Source organism: Rhea americana, unplaced genomic scaffold (assembly GCF_003343005.1).
Source record: "Rhea americana isolate MKP2758 unplaced genomic scaffold, rheAme1 scaffold_175, whole genome shotgun sequence".
Classification (NCBI taxonomy): Eukaryota; Metazoa; Chordata; class Aves; order Rheiformes; family Rheidae; genus Rhea; species Rhea americana.
This window is the reverse complement of record NW_028185872.1, coordinates 1783388-1803237: the sequence shown is the minus strand read 5'-3', so window position 1 is coordinate 1803237 and position 19850 is coordinate 1783388. Positions and strand designations below refer to the sequence as shown.

The 19850-nt window shown below is 34.6% G+C and overlaps 1 protein-coding gene across 2 annotated transcripts in view; it reads right to left on the bottom strand.

The window, feature by feature from the left end:
* BRIP1 (BRCA1 interacting DNA helicase 1) overlaps positions 1–19332 on the bottom strand; it is a 75664-nt gene extending 56332 nt beyond the window's left edge. The window contains exons 1-10 of one of the 2 annotated variants that reach the window (XM_085301364.1): positions 19273–19332; positions 18657–18763; positions 17644–17771; positions 16780–16891; positions 15468–15662; positions 13638–13765; positions 12271–12405; positions 3652–3936; positions 1414–1635; positions 698–897 (exon numbers count right to left, since the gene is read on the bottom strand). In XM_085301364.1, the coding sequence (XP_085157490.1) occupies positions 698–897; positions 1414–1635; positions 3652–3936; positions 12271–12405; positions 13638–13765; positions 15468–15662; positions 16780–16891; positions 17644–17736 (1370 nt within the window). In that variant the 5' untranslated portion in view covers positions 17737–17771; positions 18657–18763; positions 19273–19332. The remainder of the gene's footprint in view (positions 1–697; positions 898–1413; positions 1636–3651; positions 3937–12270; positions 12406–13637; positions 13766–15467; positions 15663–16779; positions 16892–17643; positions 17772–18656; positions 18764–19272) is intronic. The other variant, XM_085301362.1, reaches the window with a different exon arrangement.
* Positions 19333–19850: the final 518 nt, after the last annotated feature.

Genomic DNA, 19850 nt, shown 5'->3' with positions numbered 1-19850 from the left:
TAAGTACTCAAATACTGCAAAGATAGAAGCTACTTAAAACAGAATATGGTAACTAAAGCTTTGGACAGCTTTAGTGGTTAAGCATCACACTCTATAATGAATTTCATTGCCTTTTACTGGACCAATAAAGAATTATTATTTCACCTACACATGACAATACGCTGCCTGGGTAGATTATTTTTTTCAGCACAGAATACTTTATTGGGAAAATAAGTTCTGTAACTGTTTCACACAAATAGAAAGTGTCTGTTACATCATTTTCTGTCCAAGGCTCCCAAGTGTTTTATAAACATTAATTAATGCTTTGACAAAGTAATGCTATTGCTATTCTTCAAATAAAAAAATAAACACATGTGAAATATACACGGGCCCACGTAAAATTTTTGAACAGAACTTCATAAACTAGGAGAGTAAGCTGCATAAAAATCAGCAGAGTCTTCAAGAGCATAAGTCACTTTACAAAACAGAATTGAATGCTTCCTCTTGAGTAGCAGAGTGTTTTTCTTAAAATAGACCAAAATCCTCTAGATTCCTGAAATGAACAAAAAATCAAGTGACTGCATCCTTCGAAGTAGACCTCTACTGCCTTTTATATGATGCAACACAGTAACCAGTAAAATGCATCAGTAAAAGGAATATAAATGTTATTTTTAAAAAATACTAATTGATATCATAAAATTAAAAAGAGTTGCCTTACTTTGTCAAAGAGTAGCACACAGCCCGTAGGGGCTCATGATCCTTCTGCCTGATGTTGTTATTGACCATGAGATCTAGCTCTTCTCGAGCAGATCTTAGTTGATTTTCTGTAACACTGTAGCTCACTGACTCCCGAGCACAGTCCTCAATATTGTGGGCTTCATCTAAAATGACTACTTGGCCTTTTAGGTTTATTTCCATCTACAAAAAAAAAAAAAGTCTAGTAAAACAGAGTGAAATACATAACCAAGAAATGGTAACCAGTAGGTTTCTAGAAAACACATATTCTCCATCATGGTGCAAGCAACAGAAAGCTGTTTTCAGCTTTTTATCAAATTTCTGTAACTAGAAAATAACCAGAAAAAGAAAAATAAGCGCTATCTCACTCATCCTAGGCGAATATAATCTGAACCTACTACACTCTCTATAACCCATACATTTGTGAAGTCTCTAAAGGTTCCTTTCCGTTGAGAGAAAAACCCACGTAACTAATCAGCTAAAATATAAGATGAATGAAAGTATTACATGCAATACAGAAATGCTCTTTTTAAATGAAAGAAGAAAAAAAAATCTCTAACCCAGAGGTTATTTGTAGTTAACATTTTGGATACAAATACTGTAGCTGACTGTTGCACTGACCATTATGTTCCTTAGTAACTTCATTTTAACTTCAGTTAACTTTAGTTATTGCAATACTTCACTTACAAATATACTTACACTCTCTCGTATCTGTGGGTCTAGGAGATAATTATAAGGACAAAACACAATATCTGCCCCCACCATGAGCTCTCTAGCTGCAAAATAGGCACATGCACGAAGCTTTTTTCCCAGGCTCACTAGATCTTCAATGTCCCAAGCCTGACATTTCTTATGTGCCAGTTGCAGCRTATGATATTCACTGAGTTTATGAACTCCATGGTAATAAAGACAGGACTTTCCCTAAAAATAAATAGGGACACAGAGTTAGATGTTACAAATAATAATAAAAAAAATTTAAACCTCAAACCTTTTATGTGCCTTTAGACTTTTGTTCATGAAAATGTTTTTGAGAGCTGTTACTTACATTGGACAATGATAAAAACACATCACGTCAGAAAGACAACAAGCAAATCCGTGTGTCCCCCCCCAAAAATTGTAAATCAATAAAAGACATTTTATTCTCTTTCATCTATAAAATCAAAGGTAACTTCAGTCTTGCTAAGAACATTAATCCAGCAAATCATCAAATGGGTGAAGAATTCAAAATCATTAATAATTACATCTAAATACTCACAAAAATATATAAATACAGTATATTCTTATCCTTTGTCAATAAATTAATACTTTCTGCTTGGAAATTTAACAAGGAAAGCAAATCAGAGAATTTAAATCATATCTGAATCTATTTCTGTTCTTCATGTATTTCTCACCTCTAGAAAGCTCAGGATGGATTCAAYGCACTTATCAACCTACTAATGAGTCTGTCAAGGATTTTCAAAGCAGCCCCTTTATTCATGTTTAACTATGTCAAACAAAATTCAGATCCTGGGGATTTTGAGGTTTAGTGGACAGGAAGAGTCAAATGCATGGACCAGATATACTTTCTAAATTACAGAAATATATAGGGAATGATTATACTGACGAATAATGATGCTAAGATTGAAATAATATTTCTCTGTGCTATTCAACCTGAAAATAATTTGCTATAAATTAATGGCTATAAATTTYTGAAATATAATAATATAAATATGTAATAAAAATTAAAGATGATRATGAACTCTAGAAAATATTTTCTTCAAAACCATTTAAGAATAGAGTGATAATCACAACAGGAAATGCCATCCCATTTTAACACTAACACAACCAAAGGTAAAGGTTGTAAGTGATGTCATATTTACAGACTTTTGGCTCATAAATTGTCCAGTATCTATTTATCAGCTCACTTCTGTACTAATAAACACTAGCCTTCGTTATCACTAGAATATACTCTGAGGATTCAAGAATACAAAAACACTCACACCTAGTAAGTAGAAAACAAACTCAAATCCTCAAAAAAACAGATACAGAATGATATTCTTCAAAGTAAGTCTGAAGTGACAAATTAGTTGTGCCATTTTCTACYGCTCTATGGTGAATTAAACATGGTGTACAAAACTTTCTCAAATTCTTTTCTGATTATTACTGTTAAGCTTAATTTGCTATATACAGCTGTGAAACTTTTAACCATAGGGCCATTTCTAACTCACTTTCACATATTTTTAATCAGTCTATATGCATGGCTGTTATTTTGGTTTAAAAGGAAAACCAAAACGTATGGGAAAAAAAATCTTGCCTTTTGATTTACAATGACCACCTTTATTGAGGACTTGCAGGACTAGAAAACTGGTAGAAGTTACGYAGTTAAAGACAAAAAACACCCCACATCTATACTGGTGAATGAATCGTGTGTTCCACAGAGAGTATGCAAAATACCACCTCGTTGACTGGATTATTAAGTTATTATCRCAGAACTGGTCGTGGCTGATCCAATCAAGAAGGGGTTCTTAGCCATTATGTATGTTACAAGAAATTAAATCCAATCTTTAATTTTTCTAAATATGCAACTATTTTATCCCATATATTGCAGTCAACATTATCAGTGCAAAAGAAGAAAATTTAAATATTAAGGCATAAGTCCTGAATACGTAACTTCTTCATGATTAAAGGAAAATATTTTGAGTAAAACTTTTTTTTAATTATAACAAAGTTTACGAATAATCAAATATTATCCTATCATCACATGCTTTTACATATTGATACTAAGTATCAACACTTTCTAGAAATTAATATTCTAGTTTAAAGCAACTTACCAGAAGGCATTTAACCAACATAGCATTAAGAAGCTATATATATAGCTCATTCCAACTTTTCACACAATTATCTTTCATGCAAATAAGCTTAAATGAATGCCCATTTTTCTGAAGCAGAACTACTCACGTGTTTTCCTTCCAGCAACTCTACACACATTTCATTCCTGTTGCTACCACTACCAGATACCACTGGATGAATACAGGTATAATCCCGGCTAGAAAGAATTGTCATAGGGACACTGGAATATGCTGTTCTCTTCAACTCTCTGGTAATCTGGGATATTTGTTTGTGTGTTCGTGTTCCAAAAAATATTTTCGGGATGAATGACTGATCKCCGTTTTCTTTCTTCTTTGCATTACTATCAGTTTCTTTTCCAGAAGAACAGGAACACTGAGTGCAAGGGGCAGAAGACTGCAAAAAAAAAACAGACAAACAAACAAACAGAAAATCCCACTGCAAGATGAACAGGTCAAATTTGTTTAAAATCTATTTGAAAAATGCTTTCTGGGATAGTTCAAGATAGCCTGTGAGGTCATCAGGTTGGCCTATCAAACCACAAAAGGCTTACACACGTAAAAGTATATATAACACCTCCTTATGCCTGAAAATCTTAAAATACTTTTAGCAATCACTGGATACAATTTTATCATAATCTAATCATAGGAAGAATTAGTACTCAGCTGAGGATTGACATACATGAATAATGTAAAGGAACTTCTCACATGCAAATATTTAAATACAGGTTTAAGAATACTCCTTGAACAAGRGAGGCAAAAAAAAGGCGTCCAGCTACCAGAAACCCAAACTGAAATGATGACAACACTTTCTTTTAAAGCAAGCAAAAGAAATTTGGACAGTTTAATGAAATTGCATTTGCAGATAAAAACAGACGACTTCATATACATTCCATTAGAAACATGTTTGCCATGCTATTATATCAAAGAACATCTAGTAACTATGAGATTAAAAAACAAAATTAAAAAATAATCCTGTGAAATACTTGTTTAAAACGTATTTTATTCCTGAAAAACACTATTTTTAATGTTCTTCATGACATTAAATACTGGAAAGATTTAGATAAGATTATTATAAATAGTGTGAAAATAGCAGACACATGGAAACCAAGTAATTCTGAAGTAACCTTGTCCACACACATCTCCTTAATTAATTTTTCTAGTGCAAAAGAGTTTGTATTTGGTTTTCAGTTTGATAGTGCAAATAACAATGTGTACTTGCCCATTCAAATATTCCTCCTTCACACTTAATTGTAATGAGTAAGATTTACCATTATAAACAAATGCTAAGTCACGCCGCGTGTTACACCACAATACTGGGGATCAAGCTGTCTTTTAGCCTCCACTTTGTGGAAAAGCAAGTTCATATTACCTTCAGTCCCACTCAGCCTTGTCCTCCATTAAATATTACAATACATGATAGAACGTGAGTAAATGTAACCCTGCTGGAGCTGTCACTCACTGGGATAAAAGGTTCACTGATGTGCCAAATAAACAGGCCCTCAAAGCAGATAAAGTTACACCCATGCTGGAATTGTTACATTCCCTTCTCAGGTTGCAGTAACAGCAGATTTCATTACGGTGTGCTGCCACATTAAATAGCCAGTTCCAAATATCCTGCTTTCTATATCAAATAATTACTTATTCACTGAAAGGATAAAAAGAAGAGTTATGAATAGGGCTCTTGTCAATAGTGAAGCAGGAAACAGCTGACATATGGTATATGTTACATACGTGGCAATATTCAACTCAGTTTGTACTCACATAGAAAACTGGAATGCAAATTCTACCTTGATATTTCTATCATCTATATTCTATTCTGATCTTTGAAATAATGACCACCACATTTACATACTAACTACTAATATAATAGAAGCAGAATCAGCTTACTTGCCACATAGGCCTTTAAAAAAACATTTATCTCTTCACTTTAATTCAAGACAGATTGCTCACGTTTTCAGAGGAAAAAAAGAATATGCATAATTCAAAGATGATAAAAATATCACTAACACTTCACTGCTAATTTTAAGCTTCATATTTAATTTGCCAAATAAAATAATAGAAAAATATCAAGGCCAAACGGGTGACTATTCTGAAAAGTTGTTCTAACTGTCATTGTACAATCAAGAAAATAGGAAAATACAGTTCAAATATTTACATATCAAAGTCCTTTTGTGATGAGTTTTAAAATATAATAAGTTTCTTYCCCTAAAAAGATTTAAAAGTGTGTTCACATGTCTAAGGTTACAATATTTTACAGGTGGACTCATAAGTTTTTCCTTTAAAATTTGAAATTGATATAATACTGGCTTTAAAGAGCACTTTATCCACTATTCCATCTTTAAAATATTACCCTTAAAAATATTTTGAGAGAGAGTTGTAAACTCAGATTGATTTTATAGTAGCCAGTAAAAGTATAAAACTGCCCTGCAGTAGTCATAATATTTCTAGAAGACACAGATGCCATTAGCCCAACTTAAATAAATAAATAAATAAAATTTTATAAGGCCCTTTATAATGAAGAGAAATATTAAGGAAATGGTTATAGCATAATTTATAAGTCAAGTTTTTCCTGTTATCTGCATTACTACATTTGTATTCTTTGTTATCCTTTAAAAACGGTTTGGCCATTTCTAAATTTTATTAAACACAAACTATTTTAATACTATATTTCTAAGAAAAAAGTTACTATTGATATCACACAGAAAAAGCTAATGTAGTGTTAATCTCCCATTACTAATGAAAAAGCAAAGATGCAGAATATTTAATAAGTGGACAAAGTGATAACTACTAATATGGCAGTTCACATGGCAATGTTGCCTCACATACTGTAAATTTTTACAGATGGAAAGAAGAGATACTTTCTAACTTATAATACAGTTAGAAAACCTTCCAACATTTGTGTGAAGATCTATAGACTTTTTTTTTTTTTAATTATAAGTGATTAATATTAAAGACAACTTAGAACTAGTCCACTAACAGCCCCGGTTTGACACACTGTGAAAGCTTTCCCTCCTGATCCCCACAGGCCACCACCTCAGCCACAGCATCAATTTAGAGGCGCGATGGTTCAGGTTTTGCTTTATTTATGATGCTATCAAAATGTACTTATTGGAGTTCAAGTTGCTGTAGGCTTCACTGAATATTTTATTTCAGCTGCAAATACTTTGTCACAAAGAGCATCACCCTTTTCTAATCAAGAAAAATCATGAGCTCACATACCTAACAAAATCTGTTTAAGTATTGTATAATTTTACTAGCTTTCCCATATTCGCCATTTTGGTTTAAAATTCTTGTAACGTAGGGTTACACAAAACTAACAGCTAACGAAAAACTACTACAATAATTGAGACTGTGAGGAGAAAGTGGTAGGTACACAACTTAAAAACATCATAGAATTTAATCTTACTTATAGCACCCATTTGCACTGTTCTAAAAACAGCTGAGTTGCAAGTGTATTTACTATGTATGGTGTATTCTTGTCTAGAACATGACAAGTATAAAAGGACTTGATATATATGAGTAACAATTTCCAGAATCACAACAGTTGTGCTTAAAATTTTGCAGTCGATACAAAACCCTTGGACTTCATAACTAAACCTATTTTCAGCTGTTTGAATCTGCGAGCAACTTTCATTTAGGAGAGGGAGAAAAAAATATATACCTCTACTGTCTGCAGTATTTCATCAGAAATATCCAGTAACAGATGCCATCAGACATCAGATACCGGACTATACAGACCTTCTTCTAATCTAGCTTGGTTTTCCTTCTGTTTGTGAGTAGATAAAACAGTCTATCACATCAATATTTATATGGCAAAAAACGTAGAAGTCAGATTAATAAAAGAATAATCAAGTTCACCAACCTGTCCTACGTGTAAAATAATGCTCAAACAACACTGAGGCTGTGATCTTTGAAGCACAAAGAGATAAGAGGAGTTCTTCATATCTTCATCTACATTTCCTGGTTACAAAGCCATCTAACTGATACAGCAGTGAATACCTCTTGTGTGAAATATCACACAAGCACAACCTAGTAAGGTATCAGTAGTGACATTACCAGAGCTTTTCAACTATTCCTTTATATGCTCTCAAAAAGCACAGTATTCTGCTGCTGCTGAAGCCTCTTGATTAAAGTACACAAAGCAGCTGTTTATCCTCTCACAGTAACCAGCAGGTGAACCCAGTTCAATATTTATCACAGGCTTTCACAGATCACTGCTAACCAAGCAAACGTTTTAATTAAGCTGGAACTTGCTTCAAAGAGCTCATTCAAAATGTCAATCAGCGGGTAAAGGATCAGATACRGTGTCAGGTGAGAGCATGTAATACAAATCCACAACTTTCTTCATCCCATCGTGGTAAATTAGGCTATTCTAGAGTCCAGACCCTGATTGTAACAGACTGCCAGTCTCCTGGAATGTGTAACAGAAGTCACTCAAACTCTATTGTGAAGGTTGTAAGCAATATGTTAAACTGCAATGGGCTAGCACATTAAGACAGATTCTCTTTGCAGTTGTTTTTTGATACCCCAAGTGTTTGTTACACTACTCTCCATTTACTGTTTACTTTTTTTACCTAGTATAAATGGGGATTCCTTAACACAGCTGCCCTARTTTCTCAGACCACATGCTTTGATAGAAGTAATCAAGAGAGTACCATAAAGGTATAATTTCTCATCTAAACTCATACTAGAAATACCCTCTTTTGAAAGAATCAGCAGCTGAAGGACAGAAATGGATTCCCAGGTGCTAGACTGAAAGAAGCTAAGAACAAGCCACCGCTTTGAGCAGAAGATCCTACACCTCCTGGATCTACAGATGTTCTTTTGATGCAGCAACGCTGGGCAGCACTTCTCACGCTCCTACAACAAACAATCCATTCTCTCTCTGCTGGACTATAAAAAGTAATACTTGACAAGAAATTAACTTCACTTTGAGCACAGAATTGACTGCAATAAAACCCAGATGTAAAAAAGCAAGTTTTATCTGACTGATTAAGAAAAATAAAAACGGAGGAACTCCTCTTGCACTTTCCAAATTTTATGTATTACTTTACTTGGAAACAAATGCAAACTTCTTTGCCTTTCAGCAAATGTTAGAAATTGGTTTTCAATCAACGTGCACACCTAGTAAGCATTAACAGGAATGGCTTATATTAAAAGTAAGAGACTTAGGCATACATTTTCAAACATGTTCAAACTAATATGACTCTTTATACTAACTTTGTTTCATCACAGTATTGTCARTATCGGCACTGTTCAGAAGAGCCAGCTAACAGCTTTGTGAGCGCATGCCTAGTTTAAGGTGATGTACCTCCTAAAACAACAGGCAAAAATTAGTTTTAAAAGGTGTAAGATAAGCGTAGATTGGAATAAACTGCAYGTTTATTGTATTACTGTATCATCCTAAATACATGATCAATTATGATAATAGTGATGGAATTACCTCCATTGATTTTATTTCAAACAGGATAAACTATATGAGAAAAGTATTTTTGCAACTAACAGCCTATGGTGTGACAGTCTMAACATTTTAAATTTAACCTAGTTAAATAGTACAAAGACTAAATAAGGCCTTTCTTTCTGAAATTGTTTCTTGATATCAGACCATTTCTCAGTCCCCTAAAGCAAACGTTCACCACAGGCAAACAATATTATATCCTTTTAAATATAAAGATTAAAAAAGTTTTTATTTTTTGGTCATTTTTTCCTGATCTCTTTTTTTAAAGCAAAGCTTAGAAAATATGTTTGAAAATGGCATTAATTCATGGCATAACCCAACAAAGTTTTTTAAAAATACTACATACCATGATTTCAGTCCAAATCTTTTTATTTCATAAACACATTGGTAAGTCTTTGGATTCTGACTCAACCACTTCTTTTTTTCSCCATAGTAATTGGATTTAAAACAAATTATTGTGTTATAGCTGAGTTTATTTTTTTCTGTTTTTGGAGCCAAAATAGTTCTAATACAAGAATATATTTCTCATCACCATCAGAGACTGGAAACATCAACTAGCAGGCCAAAACACTCCCAGTACAGCTCCTGGATACATTCCAAATATGGAAGGAGAGAAGACTGAACCAAAATGTCATGATAATACTTCCAGGCTTAYTCTATAGATAATAAATCCAGAACTTCAGTGACCATCCAGTCTAAACTGTTACTCATGCCCTAAGATAACTGAATAAATTCCTTTTTGGCTTGAAGAGATATTTTTATTTTTTTAAGTAGTCTTTAAACAAGGATGTTCAGTAATAAATAGTCCTTGGGAGTATATTTTGTGACTATCTGCAAAATCAGACCCATGGACAGCACAATGTAACATACTGCTTGACTTCAAAAGACTTAGAAAAATCGGATTCTTACTCAATTTTTTACTTAACAAATTGTCAATCTATATTAAAAGTTTTCAGTTTTCTTCACTATCTGAAACGTCGAGAACTTGTAAATCAAGTTTTTCAGATACCCRCAGACAAAGCAAATCTGAGAGTCTATGAAAGAAGAAAAGCCTTTGTCTTCCTTCCAGTGAAGGAAGAAAGGTCTGAAAATCAACAGCACACTCTGCTGGCCTTTGTATTTCACAGTATCAATTTTATTTCAGTTGCACAAAGCATTTAAAAATCCTACTTGAAAACCTACACACCTATCCCAAACTAATAAAAATTACTTCCCCTCAAATAACCTAGAACACAGATTCACTTTTGTCAAGAAAAGATTTAGCTATCAGTATCTTKAAGTAATAGCAAAGTGTCTGCCTTGTTCTTTGTTTACAACAGCACAGTGTACTGCAAAGTTGCACTTGAAGTTAAAACAAACAACAATTAAAATAAAAGTTAATTTAAGACACAAAAAGAGCCAACAGCTGTTGGTCCTAGTTTCAAGTCCTTACATAATATAATGCCATAAACCTACTACAACTTGTGATAAAACAGATTTATACAAGTTGTACAAATGCTGTCACATATTGAAAGCTAACARGCTGAATTACTGGGCCAGATTCTCTGCTGTTGGGAAGCCATATCCTAAGTCACCATAGTAGGTTCAGTCCAGTGTTTAGGAGAACTAATTGGAGAGAAACAATTTAGGYTTTGCAAACCACTGTACTTCAGCTAAGAATAAAATCACATATCCAGTTAAAATGGTTTTCTTAAGTGATTGCAYGCTGCAATATTGTATTTAAATTAGAAGCAAGTCTACAACCATCCTCACTATCTGCATTTATGTTAAGGCTAATATTATCAAACATGGCTAATGATTCTAAGTAGTTATTAGGACCTGAGATGCCTTAAAGGGTCTGATCGTTTAAACATGCTGAGCATTTAAGCCCTGAAAATTAGACTAGACATAAGTTTAACACTCAAAAAACTCAAAAAGCAATTTGGAAATTCCTTTACAAATATATTTTGATCTAATTCTTTTTACAAATACCACTTAAGTCTCTTATAGACTATTTCTATAACTGCCTATATGTAAACCATGTTTTAAATGTGATTCATATTTGGTGATTCAGTGAGTTCTGTATTTTCAGGATTTCATGACCCTACAGTATAAACAGACTGCGATACTAGCAAAGTACTAGGATATATGAAAAACACGCTAAGAGACCAAGGTACTCTGAAGTTAAGCTTTAACTATAGCTTGTTAAAAAAGAAATCTTTAATAGTAACAATACTRTTCTAGGATTTGAAGTCAAGGTTCATCCATATTTATGTGCAACTAATATTGCAGTTTTGCTGAAGGAACCGCCCTCCTGTCTCCCATCATCTCCTTTACCATAGCAGCATAAACTACAGAGAAAAAAAAAGTTCTACTATACGGTCACTGTTTAACAGTTTGATCCTCACAGATGAAAAAAGTAATATGTATTTGTCAACTTAGCAAGACTATCAGTTTCAAAGTCACTAATTTACAACACAACTTAAAAGCAGTCATTCATGTGATTAGTGTTCAGCCTCTCCCTCACCCCTTGAAATAAAGAAYGTGTGAAATTTTTATAATGATGGAACACAGCCTCAGTCCCAGATAAAGAAATCCGACTAGAAAGGTCCCTCAGATGATTAGGATCCAGGAACAGGATGCTGCTTTTAAAAATTAAGATAATTTTTTAGGGTATTTGTTTTCTTTTACCACAAGAAGCACACAGTCACASAAGATAAGAGTTAAACTCTATACCTACTCAAAAATAAAAGAAACTTACAATACTTTCAAATGTTTTAATTGTTTGATACTTCTCTTAAAAATACATGAAGCAATTTCTAAAATATATAATAAAACAGTAGTTTTACAAATCCAGCTTGCAGCTAAATACAGAAAGTCTCAGACTTACACCAAAGGGAACCACAGATGATGTACTCACCCTAACAGGAAAAGGAAAGACCATTTTGGTGTTGAACTATTAACACAAGGGAGTGCTTCCCCAGCAATTTCTCAGCTGGCAATGAGCCCACACTATCTCGGAAAATGCATTTTTTCCTTGCTAGACATCACCACTAGCAGTAAAAGCCATTGTAGTTCTCATTATTGATAGTGACAATAAATTACTTCAAAGCAATTTACATACTTGCAGTTTGGAAATCTTTACATTAATTAATAGAGCAGGACACGTAGTGCATTCTGAAAATATATTTTTTTAAGCAGAGTTTTCATGAGCAAWTTTATTGAAGCAAAATCATTAAAAAGTTGATCTCTCTTGAACTGATGTAAGAACTATATTACTGTATTACTTACTTTTTTAGGAGAAAAAACAGTGGTTTTCACACTTTTTTCAGAGTGAACAATCAGCTCCCCATTCTTTCTCTGATGATAAACTTCTAATGCATCAACTAGCTGCACTCCTTTTGTCAAACAATGACGTTTTCTAACCTGTTGGGGAGAAAAAGTACTATGCTCAAATACAGAGGACAGAAAAATGCGTTTACACTAGTGGTCGGTGATTTTGTCTCAATTTTTCTCCCCACTGTGAGCATGTTTTGTTATTACACTGCGTTGCTAATATTCATTAACAGTTTAACCAGATCTAAGCCACACAAAACTGATTTCACAAAAGTTACAAAATTTTAATATAAAATACATACAAAAAACCCATAATTTTTAACCTAGTCTCAAAAAGCATGTCTTGGAAAATGTATTCAATAAAATAATCTAGTTATTTCTACATATAAACAGAAAAGTAGATTACTAAACTGTTAGCAAGCTATCCTACTGCATGYTCCTAGACAGCAACAATCCTTTGCTAACATACACTCCTAGAATAAGTATTCTGCAAAAAGTTTATTTGATATTCATGCAAACTAAATTTCAAACTGAACTAGGCCCCCATTCTAATAATGTTCTTGTTTTCACTGTAATCCTATGTATTTTAGAGACTGACCAAACCTGACGGAACCTTCTTTGGCTCTTACTGAGCAAAAAAAGAGCATATATACCTTTTCTTAACTAATCAGTATCAGTCTTCTATTATTTCACATTGTTACAAAACAGGTAGAGGTTATGAAGGTATTATAGATAGAAACAGGAAACTTCCAAAACTAAAATAATAAGAAATAAATTTAAGACATATTAATCAATCTAAAAACTAAACAGAAGTAAACATATTATCAATACTCTAAAAAAAACACAAAAACTATTCATAGTGCACACTGGAGACACAAGTACTAAGTCATGTGATAGCAATACCAACACAGGTAAAACTGTTAGAGAAGTATTGCACTCCATGCAGTAGGCCAGAGATAAATTCATTTGACAGGATATAAAACAGAACTGTAATTCATACACAGCAGTATTTATATTTTTAATACATATTTGCAAGAGCACTTTCAACTCCAGAGTATCGTGCTTCAAAATATTACATTCCAACTGCTSATACACATATGCAACGAGTATGTAGTTAGTATGCAACCAGCAATAGTATGTAACAAGTAATTTATGATGTGTTTTCATGTTATACGTTAAACAAACAAACAAAAAGTCCATCTAAATTATGACAGTGACACAACCCAGTTAATCCCTCTGCCTTCCTCTAAAACGCTGATTGATATTTAACAGCTTGGTTCAGCTATGCCTGAATTATCTTATTGCCAATAAATTTTGCTCACCTGCTGCTCAGTTTCTAAAGAGCGAATCCTTTTCCTGTCTACTTGAAAATCATCATTTTCATCACTACAAAGAGATGCCCTTTTTTTGGCAGACAATTTTGAAGCTAGGGTTTCATTTTCCTTATGTTCTGTAAAAAGGGCAAGTGCATGTCCATTACTAAGAACACRTTAAATAAAGGCAACATTTCTAAAAACAGAAATTACTATACATATAGTTAAGACAAATGACATATGAAATAGTAGTGGATATTTCCTGGACCATTTTACCATCATTTCGAAACAGGGCTGAATCATGTACTAGTATTACGATAGCAAAAAGAATCCTTGACTTGAAGAAAGCAAACAAAAGACATCGCTGACTATATATTTTACTTCTAGAACAGATTTTGGCTATCTATATATGAAGCAATATGATTTAAATTTGTTTATTAAAGTTCTGTTTCTCTCCATAAATTAGGTTTAAGATAGATATAGATACCTAGGTATATATTCTTATGGGTACATACAGTATCCAACAAAAATGAAGAAAAAATTTTATATATATATATATATATATATATATATAGTTTAGTTTACTTCTATAGTAAGTCCTGAGGGCTGAACAAATACTAAAGGTATTAATTTAGGAAGCACAGCTGAACAGGGACTTAGCATAACTGTAAAGGATCAGTAGAGTAAGATGCTACCTTTGGACACTTTCATAGAAGACATTTCTTAAAAACTCAGTTAAGAAATAAATATCTTTATTTTCTTGTATGTACTTGATATTATGGCTAACTGCAAGAGACTATTTTTAGAACAAAAATAACATCCTCATAATAGCTGTCAATCGTTTGCCAAAGTCATAATGCTGAACTTAGACAGTGAAGATCAATATCTTTAGCAACTGTGAATGAGACTTCCTTGAGGCATTTCACACCCAATTGTTGTCTCCAGCAAATAAACTCTTTCTGCACTTATTTTTCCAGCTAACTACTCATGTCCCTTAATTTCTACAGTTTTACAAATTATGTATTTTGCAAAATCAAGTGAAACTAACTACAGAACTGCACTGTGAAATGCCTGTTAAAAAAAATCCCAAGCACAAAAAATAAACCTTTATAATCCCCTTTTCCTCAGTTATAGTTACCWAATATATTTCCCTTAACAATAGACACTTTCAGGGAAAACAAGAATTTATAGTGGCTCTTTGTGTCTATGAACATACTCAATCTCTCTTTCTTTCTGTATCTGACCATCAGGACAGGTGTTACAACACCTTCCCTGTCAAGGGCAGTGATGTGCTTTTGTAGCAAGGGTTTTATTAACACACGTGTGTGCTACCGAGTAAAATATTCTAGGCCTATATGACACTTGCAAGTTTTGTGTTGACTCTAACATATTTAATATATAATTCAGAAACACTTTTTTTTTTTTTTTTTATCCCTTTAAGCTTTAGCTTACAGTACAAATGATCTACTTTCCCAGAACTGAGATTCCAGAAAACTAGTAAATACTGTAAGAATTCAAGTTTTCCAATTCAAGGTATATACTACAGCAGTGCTGATGATTCCTTCTGGAACTGTCAGTTGGCCCTCACAGTTCAAATCCGCAAAACAGAACACAGAATGCCAAACTGGGRGGGGAGCCCCCCCCACACACACACAAATACTTTTACCTACAGTGCAGTCCTATTGCATGTCTTTTTTCAGTCACTCGAACTAGGGTGAACAGAACGTCCAGATGTAATTAACAATCCAGAGAAAGGTTAGAAGGTGGAAGTGTTGAGATCAAGGTCCAATGGCTAGTTAACAACGCCTACTACAAAATGAGGGATTTACTAAAAGCTACCTGTGTTTGTTAGTGAGGTTTCAGTTTTTATGGAAGTTCCTGCTTCATAATTATTAAAAGAACAAGAAGCACCATGATTCACACTTGCTGCAGCCTCGTTGCTCTCAGATTGGGAATGACACGCACAACGACATGGCAATGAAGTCTCTGGCTTTCTGTCTTCCTTTTCACATGAGGATTTAACCACTGACTTCTCTAAAGAAGATAAAGGACACAGTCATTTTTCTTCTATTAAAAAAACTATATGGGACTATACATTAGAACTAGACTTTCAAAATAGTTAAGATGAAAGATTTTGTTTAGGTACCAGTTTCTAATCACCAGATCTGTAAATTACACACTTTTAAAAATGAGATACATGCAAGCAACTTATAAAATCCTTATTCTTTCAGTTGCATATAAACCAGCAGAGATTTAGAGATTGTTTTAAGTTTATGAAACACCACCTTAACTAAGAGAAYAGGTATTACTTAGGAACTTTAAAAAAAAAATGCACATACATCAAAGACTTTAAATTTCCTCTGAATGTTAGTCATACTGAATCGCAGCTCACAATATTTTTACCACAGTATAATAAATTTGGCAAGCTACACAAATCACCAAGTTTTTGGATCTTTAGCACTGTTCCTTATACTTAAAGGAGTGGCGGGTCAGATCTGAAGCATCAAATACACAGCCATTAAAGGCCCAACTCAGAATCAGCAAAGAAAAGAAAAGGAACAGATATAAAAGCTTACTTTCAAATTGAGTTCTTCACAATAAAGCATTATAAAATTTTTCAAAAATACAAGAAGAAAATTCTTATAATTTTTTAAGTGCCATTTTGAATTGGACTTCATTTGGTCCCTTTACACATTATGGATRTGATCTATATCATCTATTTTATTTGTATTATAAACCTTGAGTCTTTATGTACTATACAGTCTGAACAAGCTGTCATCACTCCTTGAAGAACTGCAATGCAAAGAACTGTAAAAACTTACAAAACTGAAAAATATACCTCTTTTTCAATCCAATCTGCATAACTACGAGCCACAAATGTTTTCTTACAGAGTTCCAACAGTCATATTGCCCCTTAAGATAACAGATATCTAAATCCATTTTAACATGAAAACTACATTGCTTAATAGTATTGGCCACTACTGTTTTGATTGCCTAATGCCATTTTACTAATAAGGCTGTACATATAATGATGGACAAATACCTGCATACATTCCTCAAACCAAATATTTAAAAGGTTGAATAGCAAAAAAAATTATTATAATTTATTTCAGCAGTAACAACTGAGCAAATGGACACCAAGATAACTTACCATACAGGGACTGTTGCCATGATAACGCAGAGCAAAGTAATGCCAAACTTTTGCCACTTCCTGTAGGGCTCTCCAACAAACAATGTTGCCTGTTATTTAACCCCTTAACAATCTTAAAGGAGAACAATGAGAACAAAACCATAATTAACAGAGACAGCAAAAAGAATATTTTAACTACGCTAAAAATAACTTCTAAAATTAGACAAAGGCACTAGTTCTCATTAAAAAAAAATCACCAACAAAAAAACCTCTGACTACTGCTCAGAGGTTCACTTACAGGGAACTATGAAGTACTTACCTGCTAAAGTAATATCTGATGGGACTGACTTTCTTTCTGTAGTCTTACAGAACCAAAGCATTTAAAACATCTGTCATGGAACCAAAATATTCATCTTGCAAAGAAAAAGATATTTAAACTTCCTAACTTAAATATAAAATATTTAAAAACACTCCTCTTGAAAAAATTATTAGAATATTACATTCTGATTGAAGGGTGTATTTCAGTAGAACATTCCCTCCTTGTACAGCTAGCTTATATATTACACAGTATATAACTTGGTTCTTAGCAAAAATGTTCAGCCTACAAATCCGAGATGTATTTCAACATTCCAAAACATTATTACTATTTTATAATCCAGATATCACAGATTCCTAATCATAGGTCACATATCACTGTATAGCACAAGCTTGTACAAACAGAGAACAAAGAAACACAGAAATACAGTAAGTTACATTACAACTGAAATACCRAAAATAATGGAGGCTCTGAATTGCGTATGTTATTTTTCTAAAGGYTGATAAGAATTGCAAATCATAAACACTTTAATGTTCACTAAAGTGAACATTAATATAAATTCTACTTACAGCATTCATCATAGCTAGTTGTGATGGATAAGCCTTGCAAGGAAATATAATTTTCACTCCCCCAATAGTATACTCTGATACGTCAGAAGGCATTGCCACCTTTCACCCTGTTTATTTCAGATTTATAACTGCAATAGAAATAAAAAAAAATACTAACCAGTTAATATTAGCAACCATGGGAAAGTCTGAAACAACATACAGCAGCAAACAGAAACAAGCAGAAACTGCTAACCTGTTAAGAGGGTTAAGTGGCTCAGGATACTAAGAAAATTGCATTCAGGAATTTATATATATGACATTAGTTCAGACCTGGTCCTTRTTACAAACAAGAACAAGTTAACATCTGATAAGTAATATTAGCAATTAAGTAGTTTAGAAATAACTACAGATGAACTGTGCACATCATCCTAGATTTTATTTTGCAGAGTGAATATTGGCTAGGACATGAACCCAAATCCTTAGTGGGAAAAGTATTTTAGGATATTAAATAACTACAGATAATCAGTTTTTCAATTCTGGAAGTTCATTAACTTGAGCTCCAAGACATTGCAAGCTACAGTTATACAGCCTACCACTATGGCTTCTAAATATTCCTTTTCATTTTGCAGCAGTAAGAAGATTAAGACTGGACACTGACTTTAAAAATGATATGTTTTCTTTCTTGCAGTATTAATACAGTAATTATTCAGGGGGGAAATGAGTTGTAATTCACTTGACTATTCTGTTTATTTTCTTGCACTTCTTTCACTTTGGGAAATAAAAAGAAAGGTTGTGCTGTTTCAGCAGGTCACTCTATCCAGCTGAGTGTCTGGCTGGACAAACTTTACACCTAGTCCTATCTTCCCTATCACCCTAAAATATTGAAATTATTTAATTAAGAGTATTGAAGAGAGACATGAGACTTAAAAAGAGCACAGTTTTTAAGCAGCACTAACTTTTATAGGTCTTCAGTTCTCAAAATATCTAAACGTGAATTTAAATCAGCAACCTCCTTGAGAAATTGATTCACTAACCTGTGTCCTCATCTGACACTTAATGAGTAAATAAGTGCATCAAAAAGCCACCAACACAGGGCATGATTCAGCTTCACCGTCAGCTTCCTCAACGGGAAAAAGAAATCCTAGCCAAAAGGGATYGCTAACATGAGTTCGCAGCCATGCCCTCCTTCCAGAAACGCAGCTGCACCCCATTGAAAGGCYTTCCCCTCACACGCAAAAGGCTTCTCTCAAACATTTTTTGAGCAGATCGTAAACAATCTTTGCCTAAGAAAAAGCAAGCCCCTACGAGAGGGGCGGGAGGGGTCAAGACAGCAGTGCTGCGGCCGTCGGAGACCAGGCTCGGGGAGGASGGACCCCCCGGCCGGAGCCGTCCCTGGGCGAAGCAGCAGGCTTCCCTAGGACACCTCCACTCCACCCCCTCCCCCGGGGAGGCTTTTGGGGGACTCRTGGCGGGCGCGGAGCGCCAGGGCCAGCTGCTGTCATCCTCCCGCCTCGGCCTATAAAAGGCACCTCGGCGCTTCTTTTCCCTGTCGGGAGACAGAGAAGCAGGAGCCCCTGGAAAGCCCCGCTCCCCGCGGCGAGCCCGGTCCGCCAGAGCCGCSCTCCGCCGCAGCACGGCGCGGCCGCTCACCTCACACAGCGGCGACAGCAGCCCTCTTCAGCGAGCGTCCTTCCCGCCTCCGCCCCGGCCGCGGTCCCTCCCGCCAATCAGCTGACAGGAAAGGCTGCGAACCGCCAATCAGCAGGCCGCGAACTCAGCCGCTCCCACCTCCCCTATCCGCGCCGTTAGAACCAATCGCGGAGGGTCTTGTTGGCTCCTAGGTTGTCTTCGTTGCTGGGCAACCTCCCGGCGGTGACGGCGATGCCGGCGGCGCGGCCGGCGCCTCTCAGGGGCTCGGTAGGTTCCGTTCAGCAACCAGCGTCGCTTGGAAGCAGGTTTCTTAGTGTCTGTAAGACTTTTTTCTTTCTTTTTTTTTTTTTTCTTTTAAGCAGGAGACAAGCTCTGGGCCCAGCTCCCCAGCTGCACTCCCATATCTTTATAATYGAATATGCTGTGGGAGGTGCTAGCTCTTCCCTCCATCTTCCTTACAGTTGAAAAATACTTTGAGACTCTTTTTAATTTATCTTCAGGATAATTACTGAAAATAGTGTAKAGGGACCTAAAATGCTAATGAAAATTGTTTTTACTGAAGTCTGCGACTTTTAAGT